At 39.7% G+C, this 27,236-nt stretch overlaps 1 protein-coding gene across 8 annotated transcripts in view; it reads left to right on the plus strand.

Annotated features, from left to right (window-relative positions):
• Positions 1–27,236, plus strand: part of PFKP (phosphofructokinase, platelet) — an 81,010-nt gene that overhangs the window by 45,023 nt on the left and 8,751 nt on the right. For 2 of the 8 annotated variants that reach the window (XM_024197302.1, XM_024197303.1), the window contains exons 11-17: positions 303–367; positions 3,783–3,852; positions 6,859–6,876; positions 10,332–10,478; positions 12,300–12,370; positions 14,231–14,318; positions 15,668–15,820. In XM_024197302.1, the coding sequence (XP_024053070.1) occupies positions 303–367; positions 3,783–3,852; positions 6,859–6,876; positions 10,332–10,478; positions 12,300–12,370; positions 14,231–14,318; positions 15,668–15,820 (612 nt within the window). Of the gene's footprint in view, positions 1–302; positions 368–3,782; positions 3,853–6,858; positions 6,877–10,331; positions 10,479–12,299; positions 12,371–14,230; positions 14,319–15,667; positions 15,821–24,084; positions 24,238–27,236 lie in introns of all 8 variants that reach the window. The other 6 variants (XM_024197301.1, XM_024197304.1, XM_024197306.1 and 3 more) reach the window with 3 other exon arrangements.

Raw genomic sequence — 27,236 nt, forward strand, 5'->3', positions numbered from 1 at the left:
GTTTCCTCCTCCAAAATTATTCAGTCTTCATTCCAATTTAAGTAAAAAAAAAAAATTCTCCTTTTGTGGCTCTTTTAGGTGCCAATCTTCCCTCTCCTGCCCTCAAACCTGCTTGTCCTCTATAGAAATGGTAAGAAAAATATAAAAATGCCAGTGTGATGCAGGTCACAACAGACAACAAATCAAACAACAGATTGTCCTTTCAGGATTCCAAATAGCAGTGCTGTTTCAGAACAGATCCATTTACAGTACAGTCCTTAGTTTACTAACCTTTTATTCTATTCTTTTCATTAATTTTTAAGACTCAAGAAGTACAGAAAGCAATGGATGAAAGAAAGTTTTGTGAGGCTGTGAGACTTCGTGGAAGGTACAACACATCAAATCACACCCATCTATCTGCTTTAGGAGATACTGAACTGCTTTGCCTTCCCGTTAATGTTCCGGGGTCTGGGGATGCTCATGCATTATTCTGCATAACTATCCACTCCCCTTCCTCCTGCACCTCAGCTTAATGCTTTGCTGAAGCATAGGCAAGAGTTCAGTCTTTACAGGATTTTTCTGAAAGCATTACACAGAGTTAAACCTCAGGACTATTGTGTGTAAGACTCTGCTAAATAGATGGTGATAATCCCCAATCAATTTCAAAGACAGCACCACACTTTCTTAGTTAAGCAAACATTTAATGCGCACAAAACACACTTTAAATGGGGTTAAATGTTATAAATAGTATTTGGAATACTATGAATAACTTTTAAGCAAAATCTCTGAGACAGTAAATTTGCTGGTGTTCCTTATATAGATCTTCCCTCGTTTGTTTCTGTTACAAACATTCAAATATAAGGTTTCAGCATAACATTTTCTGTTCATTATCACACACATCAAAACACATTCTGCTCTGATCATCTCTCAGAGATGATTTTTCAGTTTTTATGGTGTGACTATGGTATGTTGTGTGTGTCACCTGGACTCTTCAGAGCATGAGAAATAGCAGCATCTCAGTCCTTTAAAACACTTATGAACCCCACCAGCAAACAAACAGTCCTTGGATCTCCACAGCTAGCAGGAGTGCAGCCCTCAGGTTAGCAGCTGACCAGTCCTCTCAGTTGTTGGTGAAACAGTATCTTGTTTCCAAAGTGGCACAGGGATTGGGACTCAGTCCACATGGCAGATGCATCGCTTAGTCCTGTGTCAATCAGCCACTGAGTCCACAGGGCTGTCTTTAACTCCTATACTTATAACCTTTCCCTCCCTTGCTTTCTGACTGGCTCAGTTCTCAGAAGGTGACTAGAGTATGACCTGCCCGGTTGGTTGCCCACAATGAGAACTTTCTACAGACCCTCAGAACCAGCTACTGAGCATGTTAGTTTAACTCCCACACCCTGTTCTACAGTTTCTATGCCCTTCTAGCTGAATTGCCCTGTCCTGCTCTCTGCATGTGTGCAGAGACAGAATATCCAGCCATGATCTAGGTCTCTTCTCCACTGCTTCTCTTTCCCTCCTAAGAGAAACAAAGTCAAATGCTGCAGTACCAGGCATGTGGGTTACATTAACACTGGCTATTTTATTTTAAATAATGTAGTTAATTATATTGCCAGTAACAGTGGTAGAGGAGCTTTCAGAGGTTTCCTAGAAAGGACAGTAATAAAATTTCATATTCCTATAATTTTCAAAGACAGTAAACAATAATTAACTGCAGCTTGCTTTAAGACTTCAACATAGACTTTGATCCTGATGTAAGTCTACAATTCAAGCAGGGATGAGTCAACAGCATTGTCTGAGGTGACTGATAATGCTAGTGACTGAATGTGTTTGCTTATGCATAAAATTTGGAACCAAGTACATAGTGTATAAGGGTGGGCAGGCCTAGTAAAGGTAGTTGGTTGTTTTATAAGCACTGCATTAGATCACTGCAAAAACAGTGCAACTCTATTAAGGATTTGTGAATGTTAGTATGAGAGGAACAAATCAATTATTGCTTCAAGTTGTTTAATGACAAAACACATCCTTCCCTATCTGTAATACTACTTTGCCTGTTAAATTTTAGAGGGATTTTAGTGACATTCTTACTGTTATTTTAAATACTTTACATTATTTTCAGAGTTCTAGACTTTTCATCTTTCCAGTTTTTAAAATGTTTTGCATCTGTGATTTAACGTTCCAAACAAACAAACAAAATATGTTATTCCTGTTAAGTGTCTGAATTTAGAAAGTCACTGTGATTTTGGTTAAAGTGTAAATGTATATATAATGGAGATAAGCACTTTAGAGAGTAAGATATAGTCATTATCACCTTTAATACTTTTCAATAGCTTTTGTAAAGAAATAGTATTACCACAGTATACTCCCTAGGCGTTCCCTATACTAAGTCATATTAACTGCTGGTAGTTGCAAAGATAATGTTGTAAAGATTTTAAGGTCAGCAACTGTAACTTGAGTTGCTGTCTTTGGTATTATTTACTCTTTAGTTTAATAATGTTGCCCTTTTGATCTGAGCAGCTAGTCAGTTTGGGGCCTGTGGATGTTCCAGTTGGGAACAGAAATTGATGGTAGAAAGGTATTAGACCTCTACCTCGATATAACACTGTCCTTGGGAGCCAAAAAATCTTACCGTGTTATAGGTGAAACCGCGTTATATCGAACTTGCTTTGATCCACCGGAGTGCGCAGCCCCGCCCCCCCGGAGCACTGCTTTACCACGTTATATTCGAATTCGTGTTATATCGGGTTGTGTTATATCGGGGTAGAGGTGTACTTTGATGTAGTTTTGGTTATTTACAAAGAACATACAAGATCCTGTGTCTTTGAATGCAGAAGGAATCAAATAGCCGGAAACAGCTTCTTTTGCTCACAGCACCAAGAGCAGGTTAATCAGCCTGCATCCCTGATCCCAAAACTTCTCCTCAGATTTCTTCCAGGGTCGGGGACAGTGCTTTCAGCTGCTCTGTTAGGCTGTATCTCTCTGAAAGCAATACTCAGAAAAAGCTCTTGGGCAGGTTCAGACACTCCTTTTGTCTTAATTGGGGCTTATGTTTACAGTTATGTTTACTGAAGGGTGAGTTCATACCTATCAGTCTCAATCCCATAACAAAATTTCACCCAGCTAAGAAGAATAACTTCTGTTGAAGAATGTGCACCTCCTAAACTAAAATCCTTAGTTTCCTTGTCTCTTCCGCAGACTAGAAATGATCATTGCCTAGTCAGTGGCAGCTCCTGAACCAGCTTAATTGCTGTAAGTTTGAATCTTGCCATTCAGTTTTTGTGAGGCAACCTTGCAGCCTCATTCATGTCAGTTAAGGGTAAAAGTGAAGCTTCCTGTTGCAGCTGTCTTGTAGAAAATGTAATAGTGTTTGGCGTTAAATTTTCTCCTCTCTGGTATGACAGTTAAGTCTGGCTATCCTGCTGCTTTCCATTCATGCATATTCAGGGCTAAAAGTGATTAGCAATAGGAGAATGATCCTCCTTCCATCACTAAAAGGATCACTTCTGATTGTAAAAAAATTATGACCCTGTATGTGCTTTTAGCAGGGACCTTGTCTGATACTAGCAGGTAATGAGAACAATACTAACAGCCCCTTTCATCTTTCTAAATCATCTCTGTAAAATCAGAACTCTGGTTTTTGGGGTCTATAATGTGTGTGGCTTCTATTTGGGATGCAAAGTGCCAAATTTAACAACTTGTCAAAACCGCATAGATAAAGAGATTCTTATTAGTTACAAAAACACATATTTTCTTTCAAAGATTTTAAAAACTACATAATGAAAACATTATTTTTCCTTCTTTAGGAGCTTTGAAAACAACCTTAACACCTACAAATTATTGTCTCACAGAAAACCAGATACAGAACTTCCAAAGGTAAATTATACAGTATGAATAATTAAATGAGCCATTCTGTTTTTCTGTCTAGTGCACAGAATAATTTTTGTCTGGAATATTTTAACAAAGAAATCTTAAAACAATATTTTCAGTTTGGAATTTAACAACTGTTTCTCTAAAAATAATCTTGTACTGTATTTGATATAATTAAAATCAAAACTTTAATAAAAGATAGAGGCTTGGTAGGAGACACTTTAATTTTCATCATAAAATTGGTATAGAGTAATAGTCTTTTAAAGCCAAGTAATATTCTTCCTAGGAAATTCCTTTCTAAGGAACTTATCTATCATGGGTTTATCTATGGTGCCTATTGCTGTATATCTATGTGATAGTGCCTCCTATTATGCTCCCCTATGTGGCGTGGCATGGCATGGAAGGATGCAAAAGCAAAGTACTCAGACTTAAAAAAGCCTGTAATTCTTGGTGGAAGGGGAGAGGACACTGGGTAGGAGGATTCCTCACCTCAGCATCCAACGGGCAAAACACTTTGTGAGACCTCCGTGTGTGGCTAGAAGGTTAGAAGGTGGAGTTGGGTCAGCAGCTGCGTATGCCATGTGGGCCTGATCTAACCATTCATTGTGCATAGATTAGTGGCAAAATAACCCTGATTCTCCTCTAGTTTGTGAATTGTTCATAAACCAGTCTTGATTCCTACCAGTATATTCATTATTAGGAAGCTTTCACCAAACAGTTTATGTAAACAAATTTCAGCCTGTGGGCTAGTCACAGTTTGTTCATTTTGACTATTCCGTTTTCATTATTCGTGATTTGTGGTGTAGGATAAATCACCTAAATCGCCTGTTGTTGTTTCTTCTTCCTGATTGGATGAGTTATATTTTTTATGGAAGAACGATGTGAATATGACATTTGGAAAAAAAATCAGGTTAAAATTAAGGAACATTCACATGTATACCAGGTGGCCACCCAGAAATGTTGTGAACAGCTAATATCATGACCTCCACATGTAGTGCAAACAAAACATGCTATTTTAGTTTGCAAAAATATTCCCATATCACATTATTATTTATCCAGCTCTAGGCTGTTCCCCTAAAAATACTTGGGGGGAGGGGAGGAGGTTTATTATTGCTACTTGAAATGTTATTTTAAGTCCCTGGCTTCTATTCCCCTCACAGGAGTGGATAGTAGTGTATGTAAGCCACTCAGTGTGGTGCTCTGTTCCCCTGTAGTGGTAGCTGGTCCAAAGAGGTTGTGCCTTATACAACCTAGGGTAGCAGAAGTGAGACTTTTTGCTCAGGCAGTAGAGGCTCTATGCATTTAGAGCCAGAGGTCCCAGGTTCAAACCCCATTGCTGAGGACCCACGCCCGAGGTGTGGTGTTACAAATGCAGTTGCAGACTGCCAAACAGTGGCATCACATCCACAGACCAAGGAAAGTATTCTGCGTAGATGCCTTGAGATCCCCAGAATGTGGGCCAGGATTCGCCATGAATTCTTGAGCTCTGTATCATTAGATGGCCATGCCTTCTCTGTAATGTTTACTAACCCTTCCTCTACTTAGGTTTTCTGTCATATATGTTCTGCAGTCTCAGAGCTTTGGAAACATTACATCTAGTTTTCGCTCTGCATGAAAGGAGTGATTAGGCTCTCGAACCCTTAATGCTGATAGATTTGTAGTTGTGCTTCCTTTCTTTTCCTCTTCCACTGAATTGGGTTTAATTAGCCTGTTAGGTTTTTCTTCTGAGAAAACTATGTATTTTATATTTTTAAGTTTGATCACGGGTCTCTTTATTTTACAAAAGGAAAATTCCAAACTTTCCATAGTCTTTGGAAAAATGGAATTGCTAGAGTATAAACTTTCTGACTTAGATTTATTGCCATGTTCAGCTACTGGCTAAGAGTTTAAACATGAATACAGAAAATATTGATTTTATATACATATATAGGAACTGAAAAAGTATGGCAACATGCAGATAGATAAAACCAGGAGAACTTATGCTTTAAAGGAAATCAGGCAATGAAGGAAACAAGAAATATAAAGTAGAGACCATTTTAAAACTAGAAACAAATAAAATTGCAGGGAAAAAAAACAGGGCAGAGGAATCTTTAGGCATAAAGGCCAAGATTTTAAAAAATAGGAGCCTAAATCAGGTTCGAAAATGCATATTAGATGCCTAAATCAGTGGTCTGATTTTCAGGAGTGCCAAGCACTTAGTAGAATCTGTTGATCGTAATGGAAGCTGATGGATGATCAGCACAGCAGCTTTGAAAAACCAGGCCATTTATTTAGATACCTAAACATAGGAATTTAGCTTTAGGCTAATATATATATTTTTTAAATTTGGCTATAGTCTTGCTCTGTATGGCATTAGTGGGTATTGTAAGTTGGCCTGTAATTGTTAGTAACTGTTAGGATTTGATCAAACAAATGTTTTTGGTTTTGTTTTGTAAGTGTTAAGAGGTTTTGGATTTAAATTGTTCAGGTGCTTGGCAGTTTAAAAATATCCAGAAAACTGCTTTTCACTAAAGAGAAAACATGTAAATGAACTGTTGATATACTATGTCACAGGAGTTTATATAATTATTGTTGTCTAATAGCAAACACACAGAGAAAACTAGTCAAACATGCTGGGGAAAAAAAGACAGGAACAGGGTTGAATGGAAGAAGCAAGAATAGCAAAGCCAAGAATGTAATAATGTAGTGGCCTATTACAGAAAGAAAAATAACTAAAAAAATCTATGGTAAAATAATAATCCTCAGCTGGTATAAATCAGCATTGCTCCGTATACTAGGTAAGGGAATCACCCATAGTATTCTAGTGCAAAATAAATAAATAAAGATTTGTCAGTGTCTAAGTTTCTTGATGAAGATTTTGTTTCTTGAGTAACTGATCAAGTTTTGAGTATTAACCCATTTGTATTGTAGGATTGTAGTTACTATCTCGTTACAATTGTTAGGTGGTTAATTAGCAGAAAATGTCTGTAGGAGTAGCCTGTTACTTTAAAATCTTTCTGTTCTCTTTTACAGGACCATCTCTCATGTAGTGTACGTAATTACTTGCACAGTGATTAACCTTAGACAGCTCAGTAACCTTTGTAGGTTTTGAGACTATGTTTTACTTTTGCATGGTAATGAGATTTAATTTGCCTTTTTTTTTTTTTAATTGTACATTTGTGCTCAACAGCTGGATGGTAGAATTTTCAGGACCTGTGCTTCAGTTTTGCCACAGATTTATTTATATCAAGCCTTTTTCACCCAACGCCCCCTGAATTTTAGTTTGTGTAAAATCTCTAAAATGAAACTTATCTTCATTTTACAGAAATCAATTTTTCATAATGTACTGATAACCATTTTCTCTGTAGAAATTTTTAATGCTTATCCTATCGTGGCATGTTTATCCCAAGCCATACCATGTGTATTGACAGAGGGTTATAAAAGACAGGGGGCCTGATCCTGCAAACTCAAGTAGACTACTTGCATGAGTTAAGGGCCCAATGCTGAAAATTGTAATATTGGTATAAAATACTAATGAAGAATGAAGAGGTCAATGGAGAATAAAAGCAAAGAGCATGAGATCTGTAGATGTCTGAATTACCGTAGTGTTATCATAGTTTAATAACTTAATGACAGTTCTTAGTCCTGGGAGCAAATAAGTTTCCACCATCTAGTTCCATGGTCTAGGGTTGAGCAATGGTAAGATGATTTCTCCAGTCCATTCATTATTAGATGAATATTGAGGTGATGTCCAAGAAAAATGATCTTTTCTTTGATGTCCAAGAAGGTCAGATAATAAATTTCTCTGCTAGCTATTCCAGTCTTTAAGTATCAGGATGCAAAATTCTGGCAATGGGGCAACAGAGGTATCCAAATGTTACTCACCATCAGCCATATGTAAGCAAAAAGATTTAACGTTTCAGGAACCACAGCCATTTCATTTTTAATAGCCACAATATTATGTAAGATTTGCCAATACCATGTGTGAAGGCTTAGTCATCAGGCAAATTAAACGTCTCCTTGAAGGCAGCAGAAGAACATGAAATATCAATTTGCATTACAAAACTTTTCATAAATTACTCAGCATAAAATCCTTTAGGAAAGACAGTTGATACTGTGTTCTTTTAAATTTGACTTACATATAAATTAGCAGCCCAAACTTAATATTTTGTTATAGATTCTTAATAAATAAAAGCATACACATGCATTCTACATACGGTATCTAATAAGACCCTGATCCAGCAAAGTCATGCCTATTTCTTGCAGAGTTAAAGTCATAGAAAGTCAGCTGTAGTACTTCAGTGCTTTGCTGGCTATGATCCTAAGTGTGCAACAGCATAGCATTCCTTCAGATACTGGAAAATTAGACTCTTCACTACAGGCCAACACAGGCTGACATGCACTGTCACACTCTATGGCACAATGGCCGGGAAATAACACTGCCCATGCAATATTTGCATAAATACCATGATTTTTGTTAGCAACTGTTTGTTTTTTTAAAACCTGTAATCTTTAGAAAAAAAAACAAAAATGTTTATTCTCTTTTGGGATTGAAAATGGAAGAATTTCCTGCTCAGTTAGGCCATTGCTATGCCAAAATCCGTGCAGAGCATTTTAATGCATGTCATTTTAATGTGGAGATGCTACTGAATGTGATTAACAAATTGCTTAAAGCTCAATGAGTGCTGCCACACAAGCTCAGACTATTTTGCATTTTGCTTCTGCTGTTCACTAGCACTTGAATGCTTCACCCTTACTAACTGTAAAATAACATAGTTTAACTTCTCCAGAAGGTAAGCCAGGCAAAGTTTTAGTTCTATCCTTCTTAAGATTTTTTGGGGGCAGTATTAATTTCAACTGTGGAAATACGAAACCAAATTCTATGTATTATGAATATAGACTTACTTCTTTCATTTAAAAGTAAATGGGTCATATTCTTAACTGGTGTAAACCAGCATGGCTTCATGGAAGTCAATGGAGCTGCACTGATTTACACTGCCTGAGGATCTGGCCCAATGTCTAATAGTTATAATTTAAAGATTTTTTTTTTTTTAGTACAACTTTCAAGGAAAATAACCAGTGATTAATTTGTAAAGAACACTTCTCCATTTCAGGTGTTGCTTGTTGTAGAGAAGGCGTGAGTTTAGTAGAGTTCTATGAACCAGGGTTAAAATTAGTCTGAAAGATGTTTTGCTAATTTTTTACTCAATAACTTGACTTTTTTTTACCCTGACAAAACTCATTTCGACTTGTCATTACCTTTAGCACTTACAATAGAAATCAAAGCATAGAGCTGTTTCTTTAGGAAAGAAGCCGTGGTCTCAGTTACACCAGTGTGACGTAGGAGTAACTCCTTTGCAGAAAAGAATATTTGCTGTTCCAAAACTGGTGTGAGGTCAGAATCAGACCCTGTATATCTCACCTATAAATAAAAGGAACATCTTATGACAACATTGTGTGTATTTGGTTACCTGTGGAGTACTGAATGTGCTCTCCTGTAAATCCACCTACAAACAATTGTTTTGACATATCCAAGGTAAATTCATAATTAAGCAAAGAGGGACTTTGACACTCATAAAAGCATGTGTACAAAACACAAATTACCTGATAATATTCTGTTTCCCTTTATTATTGCAGATCTTGTTTTATTAAGAGCTTTTCTCCTTACAGCCCAGCTTGTTCTCTGCTTTGATCTTTAGTAAAGTCATAAACCTCTATTTGATGTTGTAGCCTTAGCTGCGAAATCACTGCAGTACACATGTTCATTATCCTGACTTCATTGTAGAATTAAATAGAGAGACATTCTGAACTCTGAAAGAACTAAAAACCTTTACCTAAATACAATACTTTTAATTCCCGTCAATAGCAAACATTACTTACCCAAAAGTAGTTCGTGTTGTCTAAATCTGATCTCTGAACCATAATCCCACTGTGAAAGTCTCTTTAAGTGACTGTTGTTATGGTATCTTGCCCGCATAAGGATTTGGCAGGCATTTTAATTTCAAGCTGATGTCTTCTGCTCCATGAGTCAGCTGATAACACATGCTTAGTGGTTATGCCACTGGACCAAAACATGTCCCTTCCCACTCTTTGCCTTGCCTACTTTGGGTGTTCTTTGTTGCAAATTTCTGCACTGATATTCTGACACCAAGTGTATAACTGAGTTTTTTTCTGTCATATTTTTTGACCCTGTTAGAACGAAAATACAAGATCCTGAGTGATTTGATCTTCAAGGCAAATGCAGCTCTTGGTCAAAACTGTTTTTAAAAAAATTAGAAAAGCTAGATCTTTTGTTCCTTTACTGATTGTTTCTATATGGCTTTTTAAAATTTGAAGATAATGTGCTGAAACCTTTTCACCCACTTAAATCTAGAACAGTTTTTTTAAACTTTTGAAAACTGCTATAGATCTTTTTACTATACAGTTGCTATGTAAAATTAGAATATCTGTCAGTCACTTCACTGTTGTACATTCTGTCTAACAATTGTTTTCTCTTTCTTTTGCAGACTAATTTTAATGTGGCAGTTTTAAATGTAGGTGCCCCTGCAGCTGGTATGAATGCGGCTGTCCGATCTGCAGTAAGAGTTGGCATAACTGAAGGTCACAACATGTTTGCTGTCATTGATGGATTTGAAGGCTTTGCTAATGGCCAGGTTAGTACAAAATGACTTCATTTAAAGTACTGTCAATTGTTTCTTTTATTTTTTACCTTTTTGTCATATTTCTAGTGGAGATACAGAAATGATTGTGATATAATTCAGTGAACTGACTCCACAAGAGTTTTTAAATTTAACTGCTTATCTATAGAAACACGTAGTTAATTCAGATTGGAGCTGTATACTTTATTACCAATAAAAACTTACAAATACATAGATCATGTCACATGTGTACCTTTCCCATTGCTAAGCACTTGCTATAGAGACTAAGGATGTCTTGGTGCAATATACAAGTGCTAAACACCAGCAACGGAATTCCCTTACAGCCCAGAACCAGTTAATCTATGCATTAATATTCAGTTTGAGATTATTTGTTACATTGTTAAACACCAACAATGTGTGTAGTGCTATACTGAACAGAAAAATAGTCTCTTTCCAGAGCTGGTACTATTTCAGAAGAGTGGCTCTCTTGTTTGACGGTGCAGAATTTATGCCAGCCATTGAAATGTGGCACAAATCTGAATAGTTGCACCTCTGTCTTACTGCAGGCACAGTCCAAGTATGCAGAGGCTCAGCCTACTTAATTTTGTGGCTGCAGTTATTTTTTCACTCAGACACTTTTGCAGCTGTAATACGTGTCTGCAAACAAGCAGCCCTATATAAAATGTACCTCTAAGAGCATCCTGTCTTAGGTTAACCCGGTCTGAATTCTTTTGCCTCCTGGATATTTTGGATGAGAAATTCTCTGTATAAGAGGTTCATTGCTTCTGCACAGAGGACAGCTTTAATGTGACCTTGGCAGGATGTTGAGTGTTTGGCAGACTGCCTACATTGTAGTGTCCATTGGAGTGTGAAGCATCTGGAGATAAGTACATAGGCTAGATAGCAGTGAGATAACATGAATCTATTGTCATGTTTGTGCCTTATTGTCAGATATAACCCTTCAGTGGAATATGCTACACTATGCAGCAAAAAGAACAGGAGTACTTGTGGCACCTTAGAGACTAACAAATTTATTTGAGCATAAGCTTTCATGTGAAGTGGGCTGTAGCCCACGAAAGCTTATGCTCAAATAAATTTGTTAGTCTCTAAGGTGCCACAAGTACTCCTGTTCTTTTTGCGGATACAGACTAACACGGCTGCTACTCTGAAAACTATGCAGCAACTAAGTCCTGAGATTTGTGACATGCTGTATTTTTGAAACCCTGAAGGATTTCTCTTTAGGGCAGACACAGGTTGGTTGCTTTTTCAGAAAGTGGGGCTAGGTCTATCATGATACTTCCCTTCCTCCATGTCAAAGGCAACCCATCATCTAACCTGGTCTCCAAAAAGAAGATGGATACAGAGTTTGTCATATTCCACTTCCTAATTCGGCAAGAGGATGGGAGTGGGGGGGTTAGGTCACAACAGAGTGAAAATTGTTCCTTCTCTTGAGTGAGTGAAGGACCAAGCTAGGGACCTGGTTTTGGATTCTTGCATTATACTGTCACTAAAGGTAAGGGGAGGAGATGAGATGGAGAGGGGACAAAAGATAAGAGTTGAGGAAAAAGTTGGAGGCAGGATTCATAGAGGAAGAAGAAACAAATAGAGGAGAGCTGAGGATGGGGATAGAGAGAAGGGTAAAATTTCAAGGGAGATTAAATTAATCTCTTGAAACTGAGCTGTGGGATTTTTTGCCAGGTCTCATTTGTGGCAGCTCCCATGGTGCTAAACATCTGTTCCAAAAGCTTTACATTAAACTGCATCTGTTGCATGACCAAAGAAGTAGCATTTGGAATGTTACTTAAGGGAACCTCCTCTTTTTAACTTTATTTGTAGATAAAGGAGATCAGCTGGAGAGATGTTGGAGGTTGGACTGGCCAAGGAGGGTCGCTTCTTGGCACAAAACGGTAATATCATAATTTTGGCTGTGATCACTTTACCCAAGTAGAAGGAACAGTGGCCAAAACGTACCTTTTAGTGAGCTCAGAGGTGGATTGGGGTTTGTGAGGCCCTGGGCCAGAGCAAGTGGGGGGCCCCTCCCCACCCCTTCTGCCTGCAGTCCCCCCCCCTTGGTGCTCCTGCTGGGGAAATGAAATTGGGGCACAGGTTAGGGTTAGGGGTTGCCCTGCCTCCTGCCTGGCACTCCTGCCGGGGAGTGGGGTTGGGGACGCAGGGGTTCCCTTGCTCCCCGACAGCAGCGTCAGGCAGATAGATGGAGCAAGCCTTGCGCCCCAACCCCACTCCCCTGGCAGAAGCACCAGGTAGGTGGGGGGAGCGGGACAAGCCCCCACGCCCTGAGCCTGCTCCCTGGCAGGTGCGCCAGGCAGGCGGAACGGGGCAAGCCCCGACCCTGCTGCCAGGAAGGAGTGCCCCCATTTTTCTGGGTGCCCCCCAATTGGGTGGGGCCCCTGAACACCTGCCCCATTGTCCCAGTGGCTAATCCGCCACTGAGTGAGCTGCATGTGCTGTCTTTACTGTACATTTATGTATTGAAGCTTTTTTTGATTTTTGAGAATTTGTCTGACATCTGTTCTCTTTTACGTTCAGGATGTAAATATTCATCATTTTGTGATACTAATGTGTTTCCATCAGTAGAGACAGAATTAAAATAGTCCCTTGTTGTGTATCATTCCTTTAAGACAGTTAAGGCTATTGCTACAAGGTATTATTGTAGGTAGTTACAAGAAGCATGGTTACATGGTACACTACAGTCTTGCAATATACAAGTAGTGAATGGATTGCTGTGTCCATGCAGAACCATGTTATGTCTATCTGCATGGAGCAACCTGCAGAATCATGGCTTTATCTTGTGACTAACACATTCTTTCACCAAAGAACTTAAAGTTAGATTTCGCAAATCTGATTACCCTATTTAAATTAATCACCTCAGTAACGTTTAGGACTGTTGGTCGTGGGGAAATAAATAAAATAAATAAATAAATTAATGGAGATATCCTATCTCCTAGAACTGGAAGGGGCCTTGAAAGGTCATCGAGTACAGCCCCCTGCCTTCACTAGCAGGACCAAGTACTGATTTTGCCCCAGATCCCTAAGTGGCCCCCTCAAGGATTGAACTCACAACCCTGGGTTTAGCAGGCCAATGCTCAAACCACTTGCTCCTCATGGTTTAAAAGAACAGAAGGAGAAGACCTGCTAAAGATAGAATAGACTGAGTTTATCTAATTTTTGGAGTGGATTTCCAAAAAAGTCCTTTCCTGGCTTCCTTTGTTACTGGCTGCAATTGTATTGTGTAATCATTTCAATATAGGTGATAGCCAGAAAATAAAATCTTTCTATGGATAAGGCTATGTCTATACTACAAGCGAGGGGTGTGATTTCCCCTGCTCAAATACACATACTGGGCTAGCTCTCATCGAGCTAGAGTATAAATAGCAGTAGTATCGGGGAGGGAGTAGGGCAGGAGAGGCATGGCTTAGGTGTGCCAAATACAAACCTACCTGAAACCAGTGGGTACATACTTGGCATGGCGAACTTGTGCCTCTACTGCCACTGCTCATGCTACCAAGGCTACACTGCTATTTATACTCACACTAGGTTGATGAGAGCAAGTGTGAGTATGGGTACACGAGCAGGGGAATCACCCTGCCCTGCCAGCTCATATTGCAGACATAGCCTAAGTGTATAAAATATAGAACTTTTCACTGTACTGACAATTTAACAACCCATCCTACCAAAATGAACAGGTATTGTCAGCAATATCCATAGATATTTGACCTCTGTACTCCTTTTGATTTAACTATTTTTAGTGCCCTCCCTGCAAAGTATTTGGAGAAGATTGCTGACCAGATGCGCACTAATAACATCAACGCCCTTATGGTTATTGGTGGATTTGAGGTACATTATCTAGTTGTTCTGTTAACTTCTTAGCTGGAGTGGAATTGAAACACACTACACTCATTTTTTAGCACCAAAATATTTTCTTTTGCCCATAACTAAAATGTTGCTTATGATGAATTTTGACATATGGAACAGAGCAAGAGCTTTTGAGATAAGAAATTTTGGAGATGATCCATGTCTCTTGAGCTTTGGAATCCAGAATAGTTAATAGTAAGTGCAAAACAAAATACATTTTTTTCCTTAATCAAAGGTAAGACAGCAGGGTAGAACAGATTTTCAAAAGAGCCAAAATGACTTAGGAACACAAGTTCCAATGGGACTTGTGTTTCTGAAAAATGAGGGCATCTTTGAAAATCCCAATAGTAGTCTTTAAATTATAATAAAAACTGCACCCTGGCTTCTTGTTTAAGCCACTCCAGTTCATATGTTCATTTCATTCTGATATATTTTAATTTCTGGGTCAATAATCTAGAAATATATTTTTATTTTTGGAGACAAGTTCTTAAGTCTTTTAACCAAAATAACTTTTACTTCATATAGGCCCTGATTCAGGAAAGCATTCCTTTTCAGGAAAGTGCGTAAGCATATGTTTAAAATTAAGCACTTTCCTAAGTGCCTTCCTGAATGTGGATAGATTTATGTGCCTGCATAAGTATTTTTCTGAATCAAGTCCATAGCGATGAGATTAAGGGAATTTAATTGAAAATAACTATGATATTAAAATGTATGGGAATCAGTAACATTTTTCTATTATATAGAGCAGGGATCGGCAACCTTTGGCACGCGGCCCATCAGGGAAATCTGCTGGCGGGCCGGGACGGTTTGTTTACCTGCAGCGTCCACAGGTTTGGCCGATCGCAGCTCACACTGGCCGCAGTTCACCGTTCCAGGCCAATGGGGTCTGCGGGAAGTGGTGCGGGTCGAGGGATGTGGTGTCCGCCGTTTCCCGCAGCCCCTATTGGCCTGGAGTGGCAAACTGAAGCCAGTGTGAGCTGCGATCGGCCGAACCTGCGGACGCTGCAGGTAAACAAACCGGCCCGCCAGTGGATTTCCCTGACGGGCTGCGTGCCAAAGGTTGCCAATCTCTGATATAGAGCATTGGGTATGTATGAAGTATATGTCTCATTGAGAGTGAAAGGTGTACTTATTGTTTGTCTCAGATTTTAAATGTGTATATATATATATTTAATTTTTATGTATTTTTTGTTAGATTTTAGTGGTTCCTTATTAACCCGATGTGTGCTGTGGTAAAAATGGCTCTCCTTGTGGCCTCATCCATGTTATAATTCCACCCTTGTCCTCTTTTTATCCCTTCTAATTGTTCACATCATGCCTGTGCCCAACAGGCCTACCTGGGACTTTTGGAATTATCAGCTGCCCGTGAGAAATATGACGAGTTCTGTGTTCCAATGGTTATGGTTCCTGCAACTGTATCCAACAATGTACCGGGTTCAGATTTCAGCATTGGTGCAGATACTGCTCTGAACACTATAACTGATGTAAGTCTGTTCAAGTGTGCGTGCTTACTAACAAAGCATTCAAGTTAATGCTGATTGAATTGGCTAGAAGTGGATATTTTATAGACCAGAACATTGGAAACATAATCTGAAAAATGGTTTGGTGGCTGCATGCAAGTGATACTTACTGAACTGAAAAATCCTGGTACACTTAGCTTTCTCTTTCCTCCAGAAGTTCCAACCATTTTTCACATGCAGTGTATAGGAAGACTCTATTTTCATTTTATACATTTTTTTTAACTTTTGGATTTTGGAAAGTAATAGAATGAGGCTGCCACACACACACACGCACAAATGAGAGAAACAAAGCAGGTGAGGTAATATATTTTATTGAACCAGGACTTGAAGACGAGCTTGTCTCTTACACCAACAGAAGTTGGTGCAATATAAGATATCACCTCACCTACCCTTGTCTCTCTAAAATCCAGGGCACGACATGGCTACAACAACACTGTATACACACAAATGGTCTTTCCTGCATACATATACAGGGGAGAGGGGAGAAAAAAAGAAAAAAGCACCACTACAAAGCCCAAAGTCAAAAACTAGTGACAATTTATGGCAGTGTAGAAGAGGAAATCCCTTCCCTACATCAAACATTAGAGTACCCAGTTACAATAAACAGTTACAGGGTGTCCTTATATATTAGATTCATAGATTCTAGGACTGGAAGGGACCTCGAGAGGTCATCGAGTCCAGTCCCCTGCCCGCATGGCAGGACCAAATACTGTCTAGACCATCCCTGATAGACATTTATCTAACCTACTCTTAAATATCTCCAGAGATGGAGATTCCACAACCTCCCTAGGCAATTTATTCCAGTGTTTAACCACCCTGACAGTTAGGAACTTTTTCCTAATGTCCAACCTAGACCTCCCTTGCTGCAGTTTAAGCCCATTGCTTCTTGTTCTATCCTCAGAGGCTAAGGTGAACAAGTTTTCTCCCTCCTCCTTATGACACCCTTTTAGATACCTGAAAACTGCTATCATGTCCCCTCTCAGTCTTCTCTTTTCCAAACTAAACAAACCCAATTCTTTCAGCCTTCCTTCATAGGTCATGTTCTCAAGACCTTTAATCATTCTTGTTGCTCTTCTCTGGACCCTTTCCAATTTCTCCACATCTTTCTTGAAATGCGGTGCCCAGAACTGGACACAATACTCCAGCTGAGGCCTAACCAGAGCAGAGTAGAGCGGAAGAATGACTTCTCGTGTCTTGCTCACAACACACCTGTTAATACATCCCAGAATCACGTTTGCTTTTTTTGCAACAGCATCACACTGTTGACTCATATTTAGCTTGTGGTCCACTATAACCCCTAGATCCCTTTCTGCCGTACTCCTTCCTAGACAGTCTCTTCCCATTCTGTAGGTGTGAAACTGATTTTTTTCTTCCTAAGTGGAGCACTTTGCATTTGTCTTTGTTAAACTTCATCCTGTTTAACTCAGACCATTTCTCCAATTTGTCCAGATCATTTTGAATTATGACCCTGTCCTCCAAAGATTAGGTTTTATTTCTCAGATGTTTCTCCAATAAGTAGGTATGCTACTAATGCTCTACTTTGCATCGGTTTTCACTGCAAAAAATGTGAGGGAGATTCCCACACCTGAGCAGTTCTTTTTAGGTGACAAATCTGAGGAACTGTAATAAAGAATAGAATTATCAGACACATAGATGAACACAATATATCAGGAAAGAATCACCATGGCTTTTGTAAAGGGAAATCATTCCCCACCAGTCTTCTGGAATTATTTGAGGGGGTCAACAATCATATGGACAAGAGTGATGCAGGATATAGTGTACTTGGGCTTTCAGAAAGCTTTTGACAAGGTCCATCACCAAAAGCCCTTAGGCAAAGTGAGCAATCATGGGATAAGAGGGAAGGTCCTCTTATGGATCAGTAATTTGTTGAAAGATAGGAAACACAGGGTAGGAATAAATAGAAAGTTTTCACAGTGGGAAGAGGTAAATAGCAGAAAAAGATCTTGGCGTCACTGTGAATAGTTCTCTGGAAACATTTGCTCAGTGTGCAGCAGCAGTCAAAAAAGCTAACAGGATGTTAGGAACCATTAGGGAAAGGATAGATAATAAGACAGAAAGTATTATAATGCCATTCTATAAATCTATGCTACGCCCATACCTTGAATACTGTGAGCAGTTCTGGTTCCCCATCTCAAAAAAGATATATTAGAATATGGGAAAAGTACAGAGAAGGGCAACACAAATTATTAGGGGTATGGAACAGCTTCTAGAGGAGGAGAGATTAAAAAGAGTAGGACTGTTCAGCTTAGAAATGAGACAACTAAAGGGGGATATGATAGAGGTCTATTAAATGGTGACTGGTGTGGAGAAAATGAATAAGGAAGTGTTATTTACCCCTTCACATAACACAAGAACAAGGGGTCAACTTTTCATTTTATTTACTTTTAGCAAAATTAGACCCTTGTGCATTATTAGATGTTTCTTTTCCCTTATAATATTGCCCTTGTCAAGACTGTAAACAACTGATCAAAATTTAGTTCTAAATTATTCTTTACACATGGTCCATGTTATATCTAAGTTGGCCTTGTTTCCAGTTCTGGTAAATAAAATTCTCCATTCCAAAAAGATTGACAGCAAATCAAGGTAAGTAAAATAATGCTATAGTGCATGATGCCTGCTTTTCTTCTCTTCATAGGCTTTCTGCATTTACCTAACTCATCTTTATAGAGCTTGTAGACTGTTTCACACAGAGCAGGACACACAGCAATATTTTGCAATACACTGGGAAAGATTTTAGATTTCAGGTAACATCACTAGATATCAGACAGAGAGTATTCCCATGTTGTTAATATAATAGTTTTTTCTATTTTGAAGCTGATGCATTTTACTAATAAAAGGCTAGAATTTTGTCCAGTTCTTGTGTTTTATTTCTTCCTAGATTTTGTTTTGAGATGTATATAAAATGTAATGGTTCAGGAGGCCATAGATTCAATTCAGCTGTGAAGAGAACTAACCTTTTATTTTAAAAAAGTCTTTTGTTTTTTTTTTAAAAAAAAAAGGACTTTTTTTCTTTTACAAAAGTTCATAAGCTGTGTAAGCCTTTTGCCCTCTGAGCATCTGAACTGAAGCTATGGTGGGCCACTCAGAGAACTGGTAATGGTACATAGATCAGTAGTGGGCAACCTGCAGCCTGTGGGCCGCATGCGGCCCATCAGGGTAATCCGCTGGCGAGCCGCAAGACAGTGTTTACATTGACCGTCCGCAGTTCTGGCTGCCCACAGCACCCAGTGGCCGGGAACGGCGAACTGTGGCCACTGGGACCTGCAGGTGGCCGTGCCTGCAGATGGTCAATGTAAACACTGTCTTGCGGCCCGCCAGCGGATTACCCTGACGGGCCACATGCAGCCCGCGGGCCGCAGGTTACCCACCACTGACATAGAACCTTTCGCTTTAAGGTCATCCAAATCATACTGAGTAGTGACATTATCCTCTGTAATGGCCAATTGGCTTGTTAAGTATGAATAGGCAGTCTCCTTCCAGTTCATGCGAGTGAGAATAGTGAGCAGAGATATTGCACGGGCATGAAGAATAAACTCCTCCTATAGGTGATTCCTCTAGCACAGTATTAAAGCACATTAGTAGTGAAGTTAATGGTCCTTGTACTCCTGATGTCCCTGTTCTGTGGATAAGTATATGACATAGTTTCCAACGCTATCAGTCTGGCATCTTTCATGAGCACTAAAGTGACCTGAAACTTAGTTGTAGGGATTCAAAGCAACTGTTTTATTGCTACTTTTCTCACTTAAATGTCAACCTTTGTCAATTTTCTCAGTTTGCAATAAGGTAAGTATATGGTCTGCTAGTGGGTAATGAGGCCTCTAGTATGTGTATAGGCAGGTTTCTGAGATCCTGAAAAAGTTTAGTGTGGCTGGTTACTTTAGCTGTCTGTGTTAGAATGTCTGAAAAGTACTCGGGCATGTAAGCAGTATCTTAATGCCATTATAGGATACTGACTTCCTAACTGACAAGCTTATTTTCCATAATCAGATAAATTGTCCTCTGTACATACTACAAGTATAATTTTTGGTTAGTTGTTGCATTGTATGCCTTATGTTGCCCAAGATGTGTTTGTATATAAAATCTGTTCAAGGATGATACTTATTGTCATGAAGCCTGTAAGGAAAAAGTAAAATATTTCTCCTAACCACAATTAAATCCCAAAGTAATCAAACTCCAAAATTAAATCATGGGTAGTTCAGGGTATTTCTCTCTGATAATCATCCAGTGGTGCTTTGGCATATTTTAAAGTACTTAGTTATTTCCCATTCATTGGAATCAGGAAAAGTATTATAGAGTTAATAGGTAGCAATTAATGTACATACAGCAATTCTGAATTAGAGAGGGTTCATGAGAGCACTGAACAGAACAGGGATCGACAACCTTTGGCACGCATCCCGTCAGGGAAATCCGCGGGCACGCCGGGATGGTTTGTTTATCGGCAGCATCTGCAGGTTCAACCGATCTCAGCTCCCACTGGCCACGGTTCACCGTTCCAGGCCAATGGGGGCTGCAGGAAGTGGCACGGGCTGAGGGATGTGCTGGCCACTGCTTCCCGCAGCTCCCATTGGCCTGGAATGGCGAACCACGGCCAGTGTGAGCTGCGATTGGCCGAACCTGCGGATGCTGCAGGTAAACAAACTGTCCCAGCCCGCCAGCAGATTTCCCTGTTGGGCTGCATGCCAAAGGTTGCCGATCCCTGGAATAGAAGATGAACTACGAAAAATAGGACTCCTTGCCCTGAAGAATTTACAACCTAAAGAAAAGAGTGATTAGGTTCCAGTAAAGGCCCGTGCACTCCTTAGCAATGGGACCTAAATTGTGTAGCAAGATTCTTGGATTCTGAGGCTCTTTAGCACAGCACCCTGGAAATTTTGTGACAGTTTCACTTGCATTTTAGAATGCAGGGTTTTTATCAATCACATATTTAAAAAGTGAATCTTATGCTCAGTACAATTTGTCCTGTGTTGTTCGTTTTGATATTAAATGGAATTAATTTTCTGCTGTCCCTACATTTCAGTTTTGATATGCCAAAGATTTTTGTAGTGACATTGTATAACTGCATTGCCGAGATAATCTGGGGCAAACTTGTGGAGGTTTGTTTGCTGACTAGGTAGCATTTGGCACTTTTGCACCTAGCTGGGCGTAGGAGACATTTGAGGATTGTGGGATAAGCATGTTAGCTGGTAGTTTCTGCTAAAAAAAATCATCAGTCAGATCGTTAACATAGTGCTGATATTTAAATTAAAATGTTTAGTGTTAACGATCTATGAAAGTGAATGAGACAGCACTTTCAAGGCTATTGTTTCAGGCTGTCTGCAAACTTAGGAACACAGCACTCAGGAAGTGTACACTGGTCAGTGTTTTCGAATTGTTTTCTTTACAACACCAAAGGCTAGATTTTTAAATGAAAGCTTGGATTCTGCAGCACAAATTTCTAGCCAGGGGAGGATTTCAGAGAAAATTCTGCACCATGATTTTACAGAAGGCAGGGAGCTCTGCATTTGATTGAACAGAGTGAAACTAATTTACAGCCCCCTTCACAGATAACAGAGCCTGGAAAGAGGATGGGGAAAAATAATTGGAAACGACATAAACCATGATGGGCTTTGGAGGGGTTAAGAGAAAGCAATAAAGAGCTGAGCAGGAGACAGGAAGAAGTCTTGAGTTCACGATATGTCTGCACAGCAAAAGCTGTGCACAGGCTAGCCTCCCTGAGCTAGTTTGAGTCCAGCTTGTGCAGGTAACCGTAGCAGTGAAGATAGCACAGTGCAGGCTTCAGAGCGGGCTGGTGAGCCAAGTTCGTTCCCAGAATCTGTACTGTTCTTGAACTGTCCGTGCTGCACTCTCTTTGCTGCTGTGGTTATCCACACTAGCCCGTGCACAGCTTTTGCTGCACAGGCATAGCCCTATGGGAGTCGGAGTAAGAGGGGAGGGGGAAGGAAAGATGCCAGCCACAGATGGAGAATGGAAAAATTGGAGAGGAGCTGCCTAGCACCCGCCATGTGTGAGGGATGAGAGACAGTCTGTCAGGAAATCAGCAGAGGTAAGAGGTGAATCATCTAACTGAATTGGGGAAGGAACCAGAAACAGTAGCAAATGGGAGCTGGGTAGAGGAGGGATAATGCTGAGTTATTGTATGTTCTTATACAGTATCTTTGGTCACATTTTATATTAAGGGTATATTTATAAAGGGTTGGAACTGATTCATAGATGTTATAAGCATGTTACAGACATGAGCAATCAGTGTTCTAGGCTAGATGGTTATACAATCTATAACAATTGATTAACCATTTATTAAACCATCAGTTAATTATTTGACCCTTTATAGACTGCGTGAAATATACTCTTTGTATAAAGTGACTATTTTGGGGTTTTTTGCAACAGTGATACTGGGTTGTTGCATGTCTTCAGACAGTAGCGGTCCTGGGTTACTGCACAGTGTTCACGCATGTGTTTGCTAAAAACACTTGCATCAAATGAAACGACGCAGTATTTAATGCAAGTAAAATGTATCTTTCATTGCAGACTAACTAAATGGTTGTGCCAGTAATTGTTCCAGTTCTCCCTCTAACTGAACCACTTTCCCAAAGCCTCTGGCTAAAACTGCAGCTGTGCTCATAAGTGCTTTGCAGATGTCCAACCTGCTTTGAGGCTTCACTAAACAAAACCAGTTCCCAACTCAGTGTATCTTTTTTCTGGTGTAAGGAAAAACTCAGAGTAGCCTGGCTGGGCTGGGGTAGTGACTGTTCTGTGAAGTTCCCCCACCAAGGCTTTCCAATGGCTGATCTTGAAAGACAAATGCCATTCCCCTCTTTCCTGCCTGTGGCACTTCTTGGCAGTGCAACGATAACTGGGCAGCATTTTAGTCCAGAAGTGACACTGGGATCAGTCAAATCCCAGTTTTAGCTGTAAGTGAAAGTAAAATGTCCAAAATACCCAGGGATGGAGTGTTGGAGGTGAGATTTTCACTTTGGTCTCCTGCCACCACGTCATACCTCCAAGCCATGTGGACCCTCCACATCGACTCCAATCCCCCAGCTTCCCTCCTGGAAATGTCCCAGGTAGATCACCTCTTCCCTTCCCATTTCCTACTTACAATCCACCACTACACAGACACCTGATGGATTTTAGTGGGGGGAGGCTGATTGGCCTGCAGAGCTCTCCTCTCATGTAGCAATAGGGTGTTTTATACCCACTCCCACCCCACGGTGCACCCCTTTCCCCGCTGGGAGAGCGAGACTGGTGAAAAGAAAAAGTACTACAGGCTTTGGATTTCCTTTGGAGATTCATTAAATATGTGGGGATTTTTCACATTCTCTCTACACAATGGGTGTTCAGGATCACTGCATATTGAGGAAGAATTGGACTAGTGCACTCACTAAGTCAGAACAGCTGCACATTCCATAGTCCTTCGCTACAGAGAAGAGTACTAGGGACTCTGGAGCCTGTGAGAACACACAGACTACCTGACACACTGTACATTTACCTCCTGACCATATAGGATATGAAATCCCCAAAAGATCGCTCAAAAAGCCTCTAAAATGTTCCTGCAAAATATATGGTCTTGTGCAATATCCCTGCATTTTTATGCACCATTATCCGAGTTGCATGCATAAAAACAGGTGTCTCCTGATGTACATGCTTCTTGCAGGCACTTGGAAAACATAGGCCATATTTTCATGATTTTTTCTTTCAGTGACAGAGGTGTGTCTTCACCTTCTAGGACAAAGCAGTAGCTAAAAAAAGCAGTGTCTATAATAGCAGTGTATCCACAAGCATTTTCTTCTGAGTGTAGGTGTTTTTCTAGTTACCTTTCCTTAAACTATTTAGTATATAGAATAGTGTTTGTTCATTTAACTTATTTTGAGATGACTTATTTCTAGTACACTCATGCTGCCTACGTTTCTGCTTAGCTGCTTCAGATCTCCGCACTATCCACATTTCATTTTCACTCTGTACTAACTCACATTAACTTCCTTCTGCGCTTTCTTCAGAAAAGCATTGTGCCAATGCGACCCCAGTGCACTGTTGTGGTATTTAGAGGAAACTTTTTTTTTGTCCCTCCTTAATATCACCAATTTTATTTTGTTGTGCCAATGGAAAGCCAACCCTCCCATCACACGCAAGGAGCCACTAGCTGAATGCATAATAATTTGCTATCCATATGCAAGGGTGTATTGCTAATAATACTTGTACCGCTGCTTCAGGCCTTTGAAAGTTGTCTGCAATTAGCTGAGGCACGTGCTCGCTTTGAGGAGTTTTGCATTCCTATCTGTGTGTTGCCAGCTACTATTAGCAACAATGTGCCAGGCACCGACCTTAGCATTGGTGCTGACACTGCCCTGAATGCTATTGTGGAGGTAAGACTGCATATCCTTTGAAAATTAAACTGTACAATGTCTGTCTTTGTTGTGATACTAGCAAGACCTTGAAACATTTAGTTTTCTAAAATATTCTAGTTTAAAATATTAAGCTCCTGTGATCAGAAGGTAATCAACATTTTCCAGATTGATTGAAGATTAATCTAATTAAAATTAAATCAGTTATGTTGGCTATTATTTAGATTGTGTTTTGGTGTTTTAGATAGTGGCATTAGGGTAACTATTTCAATGCATTTTTAGAACCTTTGTATGTTTGCAATAAGAATAAAGTATATAACATTTTTTGTTTAAAATAATTTGCTTAGGACTACTTTGCTATACTTAAATGAAAGAATAAAAACCCATGGACCTTAAAAAAAAAAGCAAATGACTCAAGGAATGGACCAATGACGGAATAAGATCCCAGTTCAGCAAACCACATAAGCCCAGGCTTAAAGCATGAAGCACTTCACTGGGACTAGTCGTATGATAAATGTTAAGCACACGCTTAAGTGCTGTGCTGAATTGAGGCCTAATGACTGCAACACTTAAAGTACTGTATAACGAGAAAGTAAATTTTACAAGTTGGATACATCAAAACTTGGCTTACAGTGATGGCACTTCCTTTTATAGTCAAACAGCATTGAGATACAACTCCTGATTACTGTTGTACATGTTTCCATTTAAATTGCCAACAATTTGATTTCAAAAGGGCTGTATGACCAAAATAATGCACTTTGCACATTGTGGGCCTGCTCCAGCTCCCCTTGAAGTCAGTGGTTCACAGGGATGACTTTGGGTCCTTAGTTGCCTGTAATCCTTGTTCTTATTAGATAAAACACATGTGTGCTCTGCCATTAGACAATGTACAGAATCCTTTTATTCTCCAATTCTGGCTCCTCAGCATCACTTTAAAAATAGAACATTTTTAGTGTCATTTGGTGTCTGAAGATTTTGTCATGAATTTCAATTAGACCAGAATTTGTCCCTTAGTCCTTGCTTACCATGGCATTTCCCCTAGTCTCCCATTGTTGTATTGGCACCATAACAGCTCCACCAGTGGTGGCAGAACTAGCAGAATCTAATTCTGCATATAGCAGGTAACATGGCTGATATCAGTGGGCCAAAGTCTTCAATAGTGATTCACCTGGCAAAGACTGAAAATGTGAGAAGTACCAACAATAAAAGTTATAAATGGTAGTTGGCCACAGACAAGGTAGAAAATACCAACAGTTGTTGCTTCTATCCCACTGCCTTTTATTGTAGGCCGCACAGCTTTCAGTAATGCTTCATCCGTGTTATTGCTCTCAGTAAAAACTAAATGAGGAAAATTTTGCCCAGGCTTGCAAAAGTTATTTACTTATTCCCATAATATAAGAACTAGGGGCCACCAAATGAAATTAATGGACAGCAGGTTTAAAACAGATAAAAGGAAGTTCTTCACACAGCACACAGTCAACCTGTGGAACTCCTTACCTGAGGAGGTTGTGAAGGCTAGGACTATAACAGGGTTTAAACGAGAACTGGATAAATTCATGGAGGTTGAGTCCATTAATGGCTACTAACCAGGATGGGTAAGGTATGGTGTTCCTAGCCTCTGTTTGTGTCTGATGGATGGCAGGAGAGAGATCACTTGATCATTACCTGTTAGGTTCACTCCCTCTGGGGCACCTGGCATTGGCCACTGTCGGTAGACAGGATACTGGGCTGGATGGACCTTTGGTCTGACCCAGTACGGCCATTCTTATGTTCTTATGTTCACATGTAATCCTCTTGAGTTCCGTGGGTCTGCACCATTGTCTTGGAGCCAGTGTCTTTGGATGAGATTGTCAGTAGTGTGGTGTTGCTTTTTGCGTCTTCTTTGAATACCAGAATTCTTAGAAGAGGCAGCGTGCTTCACGCTGTGGTAAAAGATCAGAATTTGGCCCCTGAGTTCTAACTCTGTTCTAACTCTGCTTCCGATGCTGACATTGTATTTGCCTTTGGGCAAGTCACTTACCCTGTCTGAGTATGTCCCCCTCAGCAATAAACGAGGAATAGTAATATCCTCGTAAAACACTTTGCCAGACCCTCAGCTGACAATTTATGCCAGCTGAGGATCTGCCTCTCTGAAAATATCAGATAAGCATTATTAACTAGTATAATATGACAGAAATGCTTCTTCCCTAAATAATATCCTATATACCAAGGAGAACTCAGTCCTGAAAATGCTTATGCTTATCAGTAACTACTTTTACTCATGAGTACAGTTATTAATGTGTGTAAGTGCTTGCAGACTCTGGACCTTTATATGTAGGAAGAAGTCCTGTAATAGGAAAGTAGGAGGATTAAAACCTTTCCCCAGTTTCCCAGATGCATGTGCGATCATGCAGTTAAAAGAGCAGCTTAAGCAAACAGACATTGTTATTCTTTATGTCACATTCTTCAAAAGCTTCATGCCGGAATTTTAACTCCTTAGTGGTGGTGGTTGATCACAGCCAGCAGAAATTGTTCTGTGAAACACTGACTCTGGTGTGAAAGGATTAAAAATAGGGTTGTTGAATAATCGCAGTTAACTCATGTGATTAGCTCAAAAAAATTAATCGCGTTTTAAAGCATTTATCGCGATTAATCGCAGTTTTAATTGCACTGTTAAACAATAGAATACCAATTGAAATGTATTGAATATTTTGGATGTTTTTCTACATTTTCATATATATTATATTCTGTGTTGTAATTAAAATCAAAGTGTATATTATTTTTTACTACAAATATTTGCATTGTAAAAATGATAAAAGAAATAGTATTTTTCAATTCACCTCATTGGGGGGGAGGGATAGCTCAGTTGTTTGAGCATTGGCCTGCTAAACCCAGGGTTGTGAGTTCAATCCTTGAGGGGGCCACTTAGGGATCTGGGGCAAAAATCAGTACTTGGTCCTGCTAGTAAAGGCAGGGGGCTGGACTCGATGACCTTTCAAGGTCCCTTCCAGTTCTAGGAGATAGGATATCTCCATTAAAAA

This window comes from Terrapene carolina, unplaced genomic scaffold (assembly GCF_002925995.2).
Source record: "Terrapene carolina triunguis isolate 2854851 unplaced genomic scaffold, T_m_triunguis-2.0 Scaffold111, whole genome shotgun sequence".
In the NCBI taxonomy this organism is placed as follows: domain Eukaryota; kingdom Metazoa; phylum Chordata; order Testudines; family Emydidae; genus Terrapene; species Terrapene triunguis.